Source organism: Saccostrea echinata, unplaced genomic scaffold, assembly GCF_033153115.1.
Source record: "Saccostrea echinata isolate AGI-Se365-2 ecotype Australia unplaced genomic scaffold, CSIRO_AGI_Sech_v1 ptg000048l, whole genome shotgun sequence".
In the NCBI taxonomy this organism is placed as follows: domain Eukaryota; kingdom Metazoa; phylum Mollusca; class Bivalvia; order Ostreida; family Ostreidae; genus Saccostrea; species Saccostrea echinata.
This window is the reverse complement of record NW_026889797.1, coordinates 836,450-854,380: the sequence shown is the minus strand read 5'-3', so window position 1 is coordinate 854,380 and position 17,931 is coordinate 836,450. Positions and strand designations below refer to the sequence as shown.

The following is a 17,931-nucleotide window of genomic DNA, read 5'->3' as shown; positions in this document are numbered from 1 at the left end:
AGGTTACACTTATGAAATTTAAATAATCACTTAAAAATGTGTAGTTGGAGTATTAATTTGATTTGTTAGCCCGCTCACAACGCCTCTAGTTTTGTACTTGAATTGTTCTTCTACAATGTTGTATTATACTCAGGTGACCGTCAAGGCCCTTGTCCATCGTTTTTAAGGTGATTTTTGAATATGTATTCTTATGTAAAAATTTAAAAGATACCATAAAATTTTCACTATTTTTTTAATCTCCCCTTGAAAGAGGACATTGTCGTTCATATGAAGAATAAAACCACCGATAATCTAAATAATTGACAGGATTTGATCTATTACAATAAGTTCTAAGATTCTTTTTCAATCTTGCTTATTAGCTTCTGCACGCATGCACTGAAACAGTTAAACATTTATACCCGCACATACAATATATACATGCACGTAAACGATGCAACTTGTGTGGGGATAAAAAAAATGTCGTTTCTTATTTATACCTGACAACTCGCTCCGTGATCGGAATGTTGTGTGTGAATCTCGTCGATAATAAATAGGTAGTTCCTTTGCCAAGCGCTCGGCACTTTCAAGTAAAAGTTACGGGTCCTTCGGAGAGACATTAAAAACCGAGGCCCCCTTGTCACGGTAGACGTTGTTACGATAAAGATCCCTCACTGCTCAATGGCCATGAGCGACGAGTTAAGGTCATAATTTGAATTCCTCTACCGGGATATGTTGACGTCTCCATACGAGTGAAAAGTTCTAAAACAAATATATTTATTACAGGTTGAAAAAATCTAAAATTAGAAATCGTACTATTCCTTTTCAAACAGGTTTTTTTTCTATTTTTACCTGAGTGAGTAGGAATACCTGTATGACCAGTCCTGTAATGATAATAAAGGTAAAGCGTTCTTTGTGATTAGTCATTCGAGCTCAAGACTGCGTGCTTTTCAGTCAACCCCCCCCCCCCCCCCCTCCCTCCAGTAATCTTAAGTTTTCTGCTGTTGTAATATCAATTTTTGTAAATGTTATAAAAGCACTTTATTAAATGTTGAGCAATGTCGTCAATTAAATCCGCAGGTCTTGGAGCTGCTAGCCATAATATTGGTAGTTTGTTTTGATTTTTGAATGAGGATATAAATAATTTAAGTTCGGTTGAGACTGGTCGAATTAGAACATAACATAGATATGTACAATCAATCAATCATACCTGACATGGCCTTGGCAATGCACTTGATCAATGATATTTTTTGGGAGAGGATGGTTATGGTTATTGATTTGATATTCATTAATATTAACCCTCTCTTATTCAAATACAATTTCTCTGTCATTTTAATGAAATGTATTGGAAAATGGTACATTGCACAATGAATATTCATTAATAGTTTATTAACTGTATTTACAATTATAGAGTATTTAACAATAATTAAATTGCAGTAAGCATTTTAATTTAGGAAAAAAAAACAAACAGCCTCAAAGAAACAGAATAAGCACAAAAAACGAAAAGACGTTAACGGTGATAAAATGGGGGAGGAGAAGTCGATGCACGTTAGAAAGCAGATTAAAGAAAATATTTGTTTCATTCTTATTGTCATGGAAAATGTCATTTCGGTTAGAGATCTTGATTTTTAGTGGATTGTTGTGGCGGACTGTACTTGGGAGGTGAAGCAAAAGAGGCTGCAACGCCTTGTCCATTTGTCTGCATCTGACCAGTATTAGCTGGGCATAACCCCTGTTGATGGTAAGGCTGCATAGCTAAACCATTATAATAAGAAGAAAATATAATTCATGACCAACCTATTACTTTCTGGATCTCAGACGTAAAACAAATTTCAGAATATTCGAAGATTCACTATGTAAAGGTCTGCACATTTCAGTTTGATTTTATCTTTTTAAAGATAAGAGTTTAATACAAGTATTTCATTCAATTACATAATTTGATTTAAGGTAAAATACTGTTTATCAAAGATCATGTTTTTTTATGTAATTTATAAAATATGGGTACATACCTCTAATTATTTTTAGAATCGGTAGGAGAAGAAAGTAGTGCAGAAAAAAAATTACAAGTTCCTTAATTTGCAGACTTGAATAAAAAAAATTGTGATAGTGTACTAAACTGAGTCTCAAACTTGTTGATAAGGAGTATGTTTCCTAACAAAATAACTTGGAAAATGTAATTTATCAAGAAGATCAGCAGAATTATTTTGTGTATTATAACGCCAGTGAGAAGTCTTGAAATCCCCTACTTTCACTTTCTTTTTCAGAGGTTAACGCAGACAGACGCATTTTGCCGGAAAACGAATCTGACATGCCACCTCGAGATTTTAACCAAGGAAAGACAACTTGATGTGCTTTGATTTGAGGGGTCACTCACTGCTGAACGAAAATTTGGGACATAGCTATGTGAAGAAATGTTAACATTGCCACCTATGGGAAAACAATTAGTGGACTGTACCCATATTCTTACATGACTGAGTAGCTTGTACAACAGCTGTGCCTGCACTTGTGTTGGGGATGAGCATTAGTGCACCCTGATTTTGAGTGGGTTTTCTGCATAGAATATGATACAAAAAGGCGATGAACCCAATCAACGTCGCCAATCCCGTGAGGGCGCCAAATACAATGCCAACGATTAGACCAGCACTGTGGTTAAGAACATGATGTAATGAGAGAAAATATGGTAATATCAATATGATCAGATAATTACAGCCAACTTCGCCCACAGCATGATTTTCCGTCGTTCAGTCAACTGAATGATCAATGAAATGTCTGGAAAGGTAGTTGAATAGCAGAGCTCTGACATTCAGTCACCTTTCAGCAAATTTGCATTCATCTTTCAGTTAACTGAATGGCATAGTTTCATACTGTGACCAATGCTAACAACAAACACAACATCAACAAAAGCAAAACAAAAGCAAACAACAAATGCTGCAAAGGATAAAGGTCAAAATTTGAAGCCCTTCACCTGTATATGGTGACGTCTTTAAATGAGTGAAAATTTTTCGAATGGGACCTAAAACAATATACAATCATAGTAATCTTACCTCAGCGTATTGGAGAAGGAGGAGTAGTAATTGTAGTATTTGTAGGAGCCGTAAAAGTTGTAGTCGTCGTAGGAAGTGCAATCGTCGAAGGATTTAGTTAACGGGTTATAATTACAGTAACCAAACACTGTGGACAAGCCTAAAGGGAAAACAAAAATACTCGATTTTCCACAATATAAATGTACTTGATTTTTCCTTTAACATTTCTGATAAAGACATAATCTTCATTACTTCTACCTATCAATCTGATTATAATGAATGACGACAACAGCATATTCCCCGGCGACCTTTAAAATGGTTTGGTTAAATGTGTATCGGTGTATGTTTTTTGGTGTAGGAATATGCTATATATTATACATTTATTGCATGATCGTGAGGGAAATATGAAGATATATTCCGCCGGGAAAAATCATATTCCCCGAGGGCTTCATGTTTCCCGAACATCCATGCAAGAAATTGTTTATTATACAGAAACAAGCAAAAACTTTTAAAATAAACATAAACTTTCAAATTCGGCCCCGCTCTTAAATTCACTTTCAATTTTAACGTATTGTAGCCTGGTTCCCTGTCCCTATTTTGCTTCGTATACTCCGCGACACTAGGCAAGGAAGAGCCAGGGAACCAGGCTAAACGTAGTGTTATACTGAAACAATTGACAGAATTAGTGATGTGAATGTGACTATTGTGACGTCTTACTAACTCTCGGGAATTTTCGTTCAACGAACGATAACTATTGCGGGAAAATGCACCAGGTTTCCGAAGAGATTGAATATGATGAAAAGCATGGCACCGACAGGGAAATATGAAGTTTTATGGCCCTGTCATGTAAAAATCTAGAACCTATCAGATTCTGCGTTGTATAGAATAATTATAATGAGGTATAATAAAACATTATCTTGCACAACTCATGGTCAGTGGGTTTTAAAATAAACTATATTAGTAATAATTCCCAAAGATAACTATGAATACATTAAGCTCTACGATATATATATATATATATATATATATATATATATATATATATATATATATATATATATATATATATATTTTACTACCAAATTTCCATTATAATTATTGTTTAATCATTGAATACACTCAAAAATTAATGAAGTGAAACTTCAAAAAACATTATGAAAAAGCTCTCTTTGCAGTCTTTATTATTTTTTTTTTTAAATATTCGATAGAAAATTAGATATTTGTGCAAATGTATTTATTATTACCTTCTTTACCTGAAGTAAGCTGTCATAATTTGAGGTTGCATCGGGTAAATTTTATATTACTGATATTTAATCCCACTGCATGTTTCATTTAGTACGATTCAGAGCACAATCAATTAATGTCAGTCCAGTATGCACAACACGGTTATTTGAATAATCATTATTTTTTTTTAAATTTAATATCAAACCGAGTCAATATATTTTTTTCAGAAATGTATGTATTACGGGCAAAATGTATTTAAATTGCATCAATTTTATTGCGCTAGTCTACTAACTTTTTGATCACCCCTCGTATATGGGCAACGACTCTTTAGAAGATAAATATGTTTATGTGTATGGGATCTTAATAATTCATTCTAAAAAAAAAAAAATAGAAGGATAATTAGTCCATGGATATAATATTAAGCCACTCTTTTCACCTTTAAAAAAGAATGGAAGTTTACAAGGCGAGGAAATCATGGAAAATTTTCGTCAATATTTTTTCCCATATTTTATTTAGTTATTTAATTGAATTACTGATAAATATTTCTAAGTTATGATTTTAATGCAGGTGAAAAAAAAAACGCGTCACACAATCGCCAAAGCTCACGTAAGGCGTAAAGTTAAGCACTTCAATCACTACGCAACAGTGTAAAGCTCAAAATATTATTCAAATTCATTTTCCTGTGATTTAGAAGTTAATGTAGAATGGAGACTAATTGACCGATTCATATTCAAAAGTCATCTTTTATGGAATCGATAAACCCATTACCACTAAACATGCTAAACTGCCAACAAATTATCAATTGATAATAATGTTTCTCAATTAAAAAAAAAAAAAAAAAATCAAATAAGTTAAAGATGACAACTGAAGATATAATTTTTGGAAAAAACATGACTTTTCTATGAACATCAAAATTAAAAAGTATTGTCTCAAAGCGGGGGATTGCCCTCTCCTTTTTTGCCTTCCTTCTTTCACGCCTTTCGACCATACTATTCTAAGTCTTTTTGAGAATGTCCATCTAAAACACCTTTGATCCACTTGCATGCTTGAACAACAGGTTTAGAACCCTTTCAAGCTTATTAGAAACACAGATATTGTTACCTGTCCCATGAAGGTTCTTATGTATGAGCAATAAGTATCATTAGTGGTACACGTACCTTTACTCTTCCATGTAATGGATTACTGATCGGAAGAAACTTCCTAAACATCTCTGAGTCTTGTTTAACTTACTTAACTTTTCTTACCTAGAGACTGAGCAATGGAAAGGGTGAATATTTTCCAGTCCATAGTTAGAATTAACGGAGTCTTGTCAAGGGTTTATACATAAAATCCTTCTTGACATTTCTACTTCCTTGCTTTTTATAGTGGGATTTTAGATTTGCAGTTATCTTTGCTGAAGTATCTAACTCCCAGGAAATTAATACATGTTCTTTTCTGCGATAAAGCATACTGTTTTCCCATCAATTATACAGGCCCCGCTCTCCATCCGTCCGTCTTTAAAAAAAAAAAAAAAAAAAAAAAAAAAAAAAAAAAAAAAAAAAAAAAAAAACATTATTTAAAGTAAACTACATCAACTGAAGATACGCAACGCTTTTCTTTGTATCTTTTTGTCTGTCAATCCTGAAAATAAAATGTCGTTCATGTTGAAACAATCATTAAATCAGTGCGTATAGTTGAATATAATCGGGATTCTTTTATTCTAAAGATTGATTAACAGGTCAATTATTTTTGGAATGACTATTGTATCATTTATACGAGAATATAGGTTAGGATCCGTGTTTTCAGTAAATTTTTCTGTAAAGGTGAACTTTTTTGCTGATCTATCCTTGTACAATAATACAAGGAAAACAGTTTCTTTATCCGGAATATTAAATACATATTGTATATTCTGATGCTTTCTGGAAATAATCCGTGAGAGAAACTTCATTTCTTCATTTATTTTTTCCCCTGGACTTTTGATATGTCCCCATGACCACGGTTTACCATCGTAGGAAACCACGGCTGATTGGAGAGAGGAACGAAGCGTAATCAGCCGTGGGTTTCCGACGATGACGGTTTACTAATTTAAACTAAAGTCAGCTATAGTTTACTGTAGAAGCAACGAATTAACGAGATAAGATGTCACCGGCTTGGCGCAGTGGTAGAGCGTCTGCTCTAGAGTCGCGGAGTAAGGAGTTATTCCTTATGTCGCGGGTTCGAATCCCACTGTGGGACATGGGAAACGGTCCTTCGGATGAGACCGTATAAACTGCCGTCCCGCGTAGCAGTTGATGCTGGCACGAAAAAGATCCCTCACTGCTCAATGGCCCTGAGTGCTCATTACAGACCAAAATCTGAAGTTTTCCACCGGCAATATATAGGTTGTAAATCTAAAAAGAAATTAAAGAGAATCAATTTTCATAGAAAATCAATGTAGTAAAATATTAACTTTATTAAACTAAAGTTAGTTACGGTAAAATAAAGTTCAAGCTGTTTTTTTTTTTATTACAGTCATCACAAATCAAAAAAAAAGTCCCTTCTATTTTTTTTTTTCTTTTTTGATAATTAGTAGTGACGCTGATTTCGATATCTGGTTGTTTTGTTACCCTTTTTTCCCTCAAAGTAAGGATTCTTAGAAAAAAAATGGTGTTTTTATTAAAGTTGTTTCCTTCTGTTACCTTCCGAATTAATTTCTCCAGTGATTTCTTTTGTATTTTCTTTATTTATGGTTGTTGTGTAATTTATTCCATAAAAAGAAATGTTTATTTCCCTTGGAATTAAAGAACAATTCCATTATAATCATTAAAACTATATATTAAAATTTGGCCAATTTACTTTCATGAGATATCTTTTATGTAAAATAATATACATTCAAGTTTTGCATTACTAGTTTATGAGATAATATGGTTTGAAGAAAAAAATATGTTCCTGAATTCCATAGCAAGACCTTATATGCTGTAAAAATATTTTCATTTTTTTTCTGAGTTTAACTAGGGAGAAAATAATGCAGTATGTCATGTTAGGAGTAAACCCTTTCTACTCTAAAGTTTAGACGGGTTAATTTGTGACATTCAACCATTTTCATATACAGTTAAAGAAAATACAAAGCGCCATTATTCATTTTTTCTGCACTCAATGACGGCAGCCAGGATTCATCTCTGGTATATCTTTCAGATCTGTGTTACATACAATGGCCTGAAACTTGTATTACTTAAACAATGATTAAAATCCAGAACCAAAGAAACGTAGACGTATTTTACACTTATCCTTCTTGCCTTCAGCGAACAAAATTGCCCGACTGTCATACAATAAAGCACACATATCGCGGATTAAATTATTCAATATATTAACATCGCGCACTTTTTTCAATGATTAGAACTATGTAGTTAAATTGGTTTTAACAGCAACATTTTTTTTTTTCAAATTGTTCAGTTTGATGTGTTTACCATATCTAAAGTCACCTTGTGCTTTGCCATAGGTAATCCCGGACCACCACATATCCAGATCAAACAAGCCAATGAAAAATTAACGATTCTTGCTGCTTCAACATGGATGGAGGTGAAAAGCTGACCCCTTTATGATTGGCAAATTTCAAAAGCGAAATGTCGGCAAATTTCAAACGCGAAATGTCAGTGACACCCGAGGTTACATGTAACGAACGAGCCAGATTGTCAAGTCATTTATTTACAGAATGGCCTCCTAATTTGTATAATCAAAGGAGAAATATTTCACTTTTTTTAAAAAAAAACTGCGTAGCTCATCCTAAAAGTCAGGTTTTGAAATCAATATCATTGCCTTTATTTAATGCCCCCGTGGTCGAAGAATCGGGGGCATCTAGTTTTTTGCCCTGTCTGTTCGTCTGTCAGTCTGTCTGTTTGTATGTTTCTCTTTTCGCAAAAAAATATAACTATGTCCTCAACTATTAATTGGGTGGATTTATGGCTTTTATAATGCACATGTGTATTCCTTGTAAAAAGACCTTTCTTTGGGCACCAACTTATTTGACATCTTGACCTTTGAATTTGACCCACTTTTTTTCATTTTTTTAAAACTTTAATCTTGGCCATAATATTTGAGTGATTGACGCTTGGGCATTCAGACTTCACTTATTTATACCTTGTGAAAGAATCTTTCCTGGTGTACTTATTTTTGACCATGTGACCTCGACCTTTGATTTTGACCCATTTTTAAAAACATTAACCTTGGCCTAAGTTTTTGCTCGTTATTGCTAGGACTCATATCTCACATGTCTTTTTCTTGGACAAGACCTTTCCTAGGGTACCAACATATTTGACCCTTTGACATTGACCTTAGAGTTTGACTAACTTTTAAAAAAAAAAAAAAAAAAACCTTTTCCATAACTATTGAAGATTTGTGCTAGGGCTTTAATATTTCACATGTGTATTTCTTGTGACAATAACTCAAGATCTTCCATTAGTTACCAACATTTTTTTTTTTTTATCTTTTGACCTAAACCTTGGAGTTTGTCTTGCATTTGAAGAACTTTAACCTTTGCCTTTTGAACAGCCATACGGGACATTATTCCTTTAAAAATACGTCTTGTTATTCTAGAAAACACCAGCGTTTTAAAGGTGTGTGAAAGGGGCATACTTTACAATTCCAAAAGAAAATACAGACATAAAATTATCTACTACATGATCAATGTTATTCTAAATGATTATCATGTTGTGTAAAAAGAAGAAAAAATGTAAATTTGACTTTTTTTCGAAGGGAGACTATAAGACTATTTTTTAGTTGAAATTTATGTGTTTCTTCAATGATATTCCAACCGTCATTGTAGCTCAGTGGGTAGAGCTCTCTCTCCGTGATCGAAAGTTTGTATGTTCGAATCACGGCCCCGACTAAGTCGATAAGAAATAGGTAGCAACTGTTCCTTCGCCAAGCGCTCGGCACTTTGAAGTGAAAGTTGCGGGTCCGTCTGATGAGACCTAAAAACCGAGGCCCCCTCTCACGGTAGGCGCTGGCACGATAAAGATCCCTCACTGCTTAATGGCCCTGAGTGCCGAGTAAAGGTAAAATTTTAAAGCCCTTAACAGGTATATGTTGACGTCTCTATATGAGTGAAAAATTCTCGAACAAGACGTAAAACAACATGCAATCAAACAAAGAGAGCCCCGAGGAAATAAATATATTGAAAGCAATTAGATTCTTAGTTTCTGCATAGAAGGAGTCTAACGCCTTTGCCGTCAAAATGTTTAAACAAACCTAACTTTCGACTTGACACAGAAGATGATGACGATGGTGTGACACTTGTCGAGTTACTGTCCGATTTGAAGACGGTTTGCCTCGACTTTACTGCAAGAAATATATAATTAAAAAAAAGTGTTTCTCAAGAAGACATTGATGATTTTGAAAGAAACATTTCACATGTCCAAGACGGGCTGACAAAGACATAATTATGATCATAGCATACGTTGAAAGAGAAACAGAGACGGGGACACTGATGAAGAACATCTGCAATCGGACGACATTCCGTCAAAAACAGGTACAATAGAAATTATCAGAGTATTACATTTCTTATAAAAATAACATTTCGGGGTACAGATTTTTGCCTTTTCTTGACAACGAAAAAACCGTGTTGGCAACAAAATACTTAAGATTAAAATCACAGTTTTTTTTTAATCAGTTAAGCAACATTTGACTTTTACAGATGAAAAAAAAAGATAATTTATAATGCATACAATCTATTCGCGATTGACAAAGTACAAAAAAAAAATATTCGTAAATCATTTACACTTGTAGCTAGACACTAGGCCGAAAAATATAGCTGTAACATTTTTGTTTCAGAAGCTATTACACGGATCAACAACGCAATAATTTGATTCAAAGAGCTTCCTTATAAATATAATGAGTAACTATTAAGAACTTCCTTATATAAGTATATAAATAACTTTGAGTGTAAGGACGTGAGGTCTTGTACACATAGAAATCAATTATAAGCGCGTTTTACTGAAATGACCTTCTCAAAAGTTTTTGAATATGGTTTTCAAGAAAATGTACCATTTATTTTTGGTATTTGGTATTACTTCAGCTTACGGTAAGTTAAATGTTTGCTTGTTTACTTTGTAAAATAAAGACTTTTTTTTTTCTTTTGACAAATCTATAAATATTAAATAATAACTTACAATCATCGACATTGTAATATATGTAGTAATTGTAAGGAACGGAACATACATTGCAGGGTATATTTTTGATAAAACAATCACTCTAAAGCTGATATTATAAATATGCTGCATGATTATCAATCTTAAAATGGGGTTTGTTTAAATCAGCGCGTATTAAATCTAAGTAAATATCAAAATGCTTCCTGAAAACCTTGCAAGACGATACATCTTTTCGAACAAATGAACATTATAATTTACATTTTGCTTTAAAAATTACCTTTTCCATTTGTGTGTAAGTAAAAATCTTGAATATTCATACAACGACGTTATATTTCAAAACGGTTTGGTTATCAGCATTATATTTTATTCTTCTTTGAGCATTACTATTCCGACATCCTTGGACATTAGTTTAATTGTTGATTTTCTCTCAGTTTAGTTCTAAATTCCCTCATCTTTTCTTCTCTGTTTTCAAAAATAGATTTAAAAAAAAAAACACGATGGCTATTCTTGAAAAGACTGAGTATAATAATGTTTTCCCTCCATTTTTGTGTCACTAAAGTTGTCGAAGTTTATTGTATAATTTCACATATGTATTTGGGTAATTAACAAGCACACTTTATGGGACCACTTTTTCCCTTCAATTTATAAGGTACTATATCTTTACACATCTTTACTTTATTTCTCAACTAACAAGAAACAATCGCAAACGTATATTACCTAGCACTGCCAGAAATCTCAATATGTGTTTACTTCACATGTTAGAGATGTTAAACAATAACCTCTGTACAGAAATGATGAATCATAGAGGGGTAATGGGAGTTGTTTTACAGAGCTTTGCTAATACATGTATAAAATGAAAGATTTTGTCCCTTCGCAAAAAAAAAAAAAAAAAAAAAAAAAAAAAAAAAAAAAAAAAAAAAAAAAAAATCTTTCCAATGCAGAAGAATCGTGCCTTTTCCCCTGGAAAGAAAATTAAATATCCTTATATGTATTTGTCTTTAAAACCCTTTTTACAAAACAAGTCGCAAGATATAAACGTATAATCATTAACTCTCTTGATCACATTTTAACGGAGCTACAATTAAAAGTTTGAATCAGCAAATGTTATTTTTTATTCCTGAAGCTTTTCAAATGTCTCAGTTCGTGATGATGGCATGGAAATAATCCCTGGCTGTAAACTGAACTTTAAAGTAAGTGCAAATAACTTTATTATTGCACTTCAAAATTGTAAATGTCATCTGCACATATGAGAACAATACATGTAAACCTACTACAATCATACAAATAACTAAAAAAATGTAGTAAAAAAAGTAGCTGAAAAAAATATGATAGTTTCAATGCGCTAAAGATTACACGTAATTCCGACCAAGGTCGGAGGTTACATTGCCTAGTGAAAAAAAAATGAATAAATGTGATCAAGTGAAATATGATATGCAAGGTGGTGATGCAATCTGCGCTATCCTAAAAAAGTTTCCACAACTTAAACAAATGCATTTGGTTTTTATCTCATTATGTCTAAAAGGTTGCAATAATTTTCACAGTTCTCTCACATCTCTTTAAATTTTATGCCCTGTTCACGGTTTGTTTTGTTTGTGATTTTTTGACTTTGATCACTGTTCGTTATCGATATATTTTTTTTTTATTTTTCAACTTATATTCATACTCTTCCATCGATGGCCACCAACTACAACACTGCGTCAATGCCAGGCAAACACACATCTGGTCAATGCTCAAAATTGCTATAGTTTCACTTTTCAAACAGAGGCACCATTCAAACACTCGTACATGCAACTCAGGTCAACTAAACCACACTGGTAACACTCTTATCTAATCGGTCTTACAACATTTACACCTTGGAAGAACACACCTTCACATTTCTACGACCTGGTCAAAACTAATACGTAGAAAATTGCAAACCACAGAACTACTAGAAGACGACTACGATAAAATATTACAAAATCAAACCTAATAAATAATTCAAATTTTGACGTCATTTTTTGAAGAGCAATGCAACTTCAAGTCGTTTTTATGCAAGCAGTATCATGTGACTTGAATATGTTTTAACCCTTTTGAATTTTTTTAATAGGAAAGTAATTCAATATAATTTTATGAAACGTGACAACAGTTCAGGAAACACAATTAATATATACACATTCACGCTTTACATATTAAAAATCTATTATTTCGTTAATTAATAAATCCAATCACTCATGAAATTAATTCAAATTTCAGCTCAATCGTTGATCTAGTACTTAATCATTATATGTTCAAAACGTTTTTTTTTTTTTTTTATATATAAAAAAAAGAGAGGAGCAATTTTACATAGTGTATCATACGTATGTTTCAAAGAAATGTTTACCATAAATAGTAACAAAATATGAAAAGGGTTGCTTGAAAATGTATTTAAAGAAACGTTTGCCACTTCGTACAACCCCCATTTTTGATTAGGGAAGATAATTTAGATATTGTAAAAAGAAAAAAAAAAAGAAGTTATTTAAAAATGCCCTTCTTAAGACCCACTGGACGAGGAAATGCTCTATTAAATATATACTGCAAATTCACTAACTAGGGTACATTTTTGTTCTTTTTGGGGTATAAAGAGACCCGAAATTCGTATTTTTTTCCGAGAAAAGTAAAGTGACAGGGTACAGTTTAAGTACATTTCTTCATCAATTATATCAACTCCCCACCAGCCTACATTATTTCGGCAAACCAGGAAAATTTCAGCCCACAAAAATAAATAATTTAACAGTAGATTTTTAAATTGGTCGGACTTCTTTTCTTTGGGACAGTGGTTAATTACAAATGAATATGCATATGTTTGCATTGTATTCATGGTCAAAAAGGAATTAATAAATATGACATTAAGGAGGTTGGATCCTGTCATCAAAGGTAATGAGATTTCTTTATCAAGTTTATTTTTAGAATCTACACACATAGCTTAATTAAAAATTAAAACAAATAATGAGGGTCAATGAGCTTATTTTGGTACAACAGAGCATTTAACTTGATCTTTTTGCACTGTAAATACGTCTTACACATAAATCAATGTTTAAAGCTTTTTCTCCAATATTTTTTATTCAAATTAATTATGGAAACAAACACAGTCTTTTTTTTTCATCTCGAATAGACACATTAAAATTTGTGTCAACAAAAATTTTTCAAATTACTTCGCATGTTCAATTATTTGACCTTTTCGCACTCAAACAATATCTTTTTTCTGGCATAAAAATTTAACAAGCAATAAAACCATTTGAAAGTAATAACATTTACTGAATCTAAGAAGAATGGTCAAAAGTATCTTACATATTCAGAAAAGAAAATTAAAAGTGGGGGTTTGTAATGTTAATTTTTAGATATTACTAAAATATTGCTAATTTTAAGCTTAAGTTAGGGCGATTTTTTTTTCAGGATTTTCATAATATATTTGCTATATTTATTAGATATGATGATGGAATTCATGATAGTTTATTAAATATATAATTTAGGACCATTATTAAACAATTCACGGCGCAGAATAACTCTGTGCAGGCTGCATGGAAAAATAGGAATTCAAGATTAACATACTTTTTATACTTCGAAAGAGAAAAAAAAATGATCATTTTCTTAAAAAAAAAAAAACTTCCGCCACAAAATATAGTTCCACACTTAAGGCTTTTGGTATTGGATTTAATCATGGAGTTTCAACTGAATATAGTTTAACTGGTATTGTAGAATCCAAATTTATTTAAAAAAAAAACTAAAACATTATGCAGATTTTTTTTTTAAATAAAGGTTAAGACAAAATTCTGTTGAAAAGCTCAAGAGCGAACCTCGTTAACTTTCAGCTCTGCTTTTAAGAGGGGTATACAAAAATATGAATCGAACTGTATTGTCATTTTAGTGCATTTGGTTTTGAATAAACCAGCGTGACAATCCAACCAGTATTCGCATGGGAACAATTTATTCCACTCCAGCAATGCCCTAGATGGAATGAAATCTGACCTCGGGGCATGGGGAGGACAGTGTTCTGTATCAGCTGAACGTCAGAGAACTACCACATGGTGGGTTAACCTGGAATCAATGTACATCATTCATGACATAATAATTTATTACCGGACTGAAAACAGTGTATGGGGTAAGTTCATTCTCGAAAAATAATTCGAGGCATTATCATTATAATGTTTTATCAAGCTTTTACATCAAGGCTTAAATACAATAAGGAAACGTATTAATTTGTTAACACATTCCAACGATCGGAAGACGGAATCAATAACATCTGTTACATCAACATAATTTAGCTAAAACTTGTATTTTTTTTTTCAAATTTCAGATTCAATTATGAACAATATGTTTTGAAAATTGACAAATATTTGTCTTCAGTGTATAGCTACATGTAATAATGGCGTGTATTCTAAATTAAAGCTTCAGATATTTTTAATGCATAAAAACTATTTCATAAGGTAGGGCAAAAATATCTGTCGCATTCATGAAATGGGCATTTTAAAATTCCAGATACATCAAATGGGCTTACAGCAAGATTTCTAGGTTTTTATGTTTATATATCAAACACAACAAACCGTCAATATGGTCATTTGTGTTTCCACGATACCTGCTATATCAGATCTACAATACCAGCCGTCGCCAATAGGCCTATAAGATGTCCCGTCCATGGACGTTACGTCATCTTCAATAACGAGAGACTTTCAGATGTTTCATACCCGAATGGTTATTCCAAAGATTCATATAATGAAGTATGTGAAGTAGAAGTCTATGGTATGAAGGTGCTTGTTAAGGTTCTTTCTTTAAAAAGTTCTGAGGTCATGTATTTCTGCTGATGAAGATAAATTCCTTCAAAAAGGCTTCTTTGCAAAGAAATGTAAACATTTTGAGTAGCATCAATGCTTAAAAGTCCAAATTAACACTACAAATTGAAAGTAGAGTAAACATGGTCATGTGTTCAGGTAAAGTGGAGGAGATAACATTTCTTGTCGACTGCTCAAATTTTCATTTGGTCAGCGGGGTTATCAGTAGAAAATTCATTTTAACAATAATGGCCTAATAATCTGTATTAAAAAGAAAAGGTTGCCCTAGCAAAGATTAAGTTTTCTAATCTTAAACCTGCACACAGGCTTTGTTTGAAATGTAAACAAAAAAGAATAGAGAAAGGAACAAAACCTTTTTTTTTCTTCCTTTTATGTTCCAAACAGTATTTGACAAATTCTATTGGATAAAAAAAAATGTTTAAGCTTAGAACACAGAAGCGAAACAAAGAAGTGTTTAATGACTGATAAATAAATGACATGTAGACATTTAAGATAAATAAATAGATTTTTCTGCTAAATCATACATGTAATTTAAGGACTGGCTTTTCTTTTAAATGTCTGCCTGAAGGATGTAGGACTGTATACTATGGATCAGGCTGTTATCTGCCCTGTCCTGACAATTGTCGTTATTGTCACATAGAGACAGGAGTTTGTTCCTGGTGTAAACCCGGGTATCATGGATATCAGTGTAAAAAAGGTAAGGCATTAAAACTGTATATATCACCACATATACGAGCTCTTGTCTCGGATATGTGAGTTTATGGAAGTGACCCTATCATTTTGACCATTCCGGATAAATTAAGTCCATTTAGGTTCATTAATGTCATTCTGTCCGGATAATTGTAGTCCGTTGGGGTAAAGTATAATATTAAGTATTTCAACTTCCTTTCTAGAAGATTCGAGAAATTGGTAAAGTCACGAAATTTGCAGGAGAAAAATTGCTTTTAATTTTATTTGAATTCGTTAGTCGTAAGAAGTTGAAAGATTTTTAAATTAAGTTTAAGGATTATTTAACTGCGTTTTAAAGCAAATTGGGGCATCGATGGCTAATTTCTGCATCGATTTTTGATCGATTTAAAAGTTTCACGTGTAGGGAAATTTTTTGTGAAATAATTCGGATAGTCTTTGTCAAATAATTATATTTATGTTTTTCGAGCAAAATGCCTAAAGCAAAATTCAAGTCAATCATATCCACACGGAGGAGGGCTAAGAAAGCACGGATGGAGACAACGGAGCCTACGGTTCAACCCGGGCAAGTCCTAGCCTCTGTCTCGGAGCCTCAAGCAACCCCAGCGACCAACGTGCCCGGAACTTCAGCTCATGTAGAGCTTGCCTCACTGGTGTTGTCCACAGCCTCTCAAACAGCCCCATCTACCAACGTAACTGTAACACAACCACAGACAGCAATGGTCTCGGGCTCTGCAAATCAAGTTCAACCGGAAATGAACGCTATTGCTCCAATAGATGTAGCTACCAGTTCTAAAGGTACAGTTGGTAATGATACTTGCATGCAACCAGATATGTTTTTGCCAAATTCTAGTTTACCTTCTATGGCAAATTCAACACAATTGTCATTAGGCTATCATGTCGACAACTCGACCAAACAAAAGATTGCTAATGGGGAGTATATTAATTTGGCCCTTCTCTTGGTAAGGGACCCAAGTAAATTACAGGTTTCAACTTTATCAATGGATGCACAGGGACAGATTATTGCACAACCAAAGAACACAAACAAAATAACATCAATTGACAAATGGACAGACGCATTTCTGATTTTCGCTAGCATTTATCTAACAGCACACCCCCATAAAACGCAGCAATTGCTCAAGTACTTGCACGACGTGAGATTAGGGGCTGAGAAATCGCAGGGTTGGGTCACGTATGATGAGCAGTACAGGTTACGCATGGCAATAAACCCAAATGGTAATTGGGGGGTAATTGACAATGAGTTGTGGCTTGTTTATATGTCACCTTCTGTAGCATACAATAATCAAAGGGCATCTACATATTACAAGTGCTTTGATTACAACTACAAAGGCAAGTGCACCAGGCTTCAATGCACATATACACATCGCTGTCTTAAGTGCAATGATATGCACCCTGCATTGCTCTGTTTAAGTTCCCAAGCAGCAACTGCTCAGACTTCCCTTAACTTAAATCGTGCCTTTCGTGCAAATGGACCAGCTGGTCAGCAACCGCAGTTCCAAACCCCATACCAGTTCTATGCCAAAAGGCAACCTGGGCTACAAGCAAGACCTTTGGGACCTGGGCGTTTCCCCTATAAGAACTAATGCAGTGATGGAATACTTGGATAAATACCCTGACGAGTCCACGGCCATCTTTTTAAGGGAGGGTCTAATTAATGGGTTTAAGTTAGAATACTCAGGCCCACGTCTTCCTGTGTTTAGAAAGAACTTGGTATCTGCAGTGCAACATGCAGATGTTTTACAGGAAAAAATAGATAATGAAGTTAAGGAGGGGCGGGTAGCAGGCCCTTATCAAAGACAACCAATACACAATTTGCACATATCCCCAGTAGGAGTTGTTCCTAAAGCTGATGGCGGTTGGCGAATGATAATGCATCTTTCATACCCACCGTCAATCAGTATAAATCATAATATTGATCCAGCTTACACTGCTGTTAAGTATACATCCTTCGACACATTTATACAAACAATAAGTAAACTGGGAAAGGGGGCAGTCATTGCAAAATGTGATATTAAAAGTGCATTTCGGCTACTTAGGGTTTATCCAGGTGATTTCGAGTTACTGGGAATGTACGTAAATGGAAACTACTTT

The 17,931-nt window shown here is 33.4% G+C and overlaps 2 protein-coding genes across 2 annotated transcripts; one reads left to right on the top strand and one right to left on the bottom strand.

The window, feature by feature from the left end:
* Positions 1 to 1,438: 1,438 nt before the first annotated feature.
* On the bottom strand, positions 1,439 to 5,510 carry LOC133203122 (uncharacterized). Its single transcript, XM_061338969.1, has 4 exons — positions 5,468 to 5,510; positions 3,021 to 3,159; positions 2,444 to 2,619; positions 1,439 to 1,731 (listed from the first exon to the last, which is right to left on the bottom strand). Exons 1-4 carry the CDS (start codon positions 5,508 to 5,510, stop codon positions 1,589 to 1,591), a joined length of 501 nt encoding a protein of 166 aa, XP_061194953.1. The 3' UTR covers positions 1,439 to 1,588.
* A 10,782-nt stretch (positions 5,511 to 16,292) lies between these two features.
* On the top strand, positions 16,293 to 17,423 carry LOC133203121 (uncharacterized). The gene has a single exon (XM_061338968.1). It carries the CDS (start codon positions 16,293 to 16,295, stop codon positions 17,421 to 17,423), a length of 1,131 nt encoding a protein of 376 aa, XP_061194952.1.
* Positions 17,424 to 17,931: the final 508 nt, after the last annotated feature.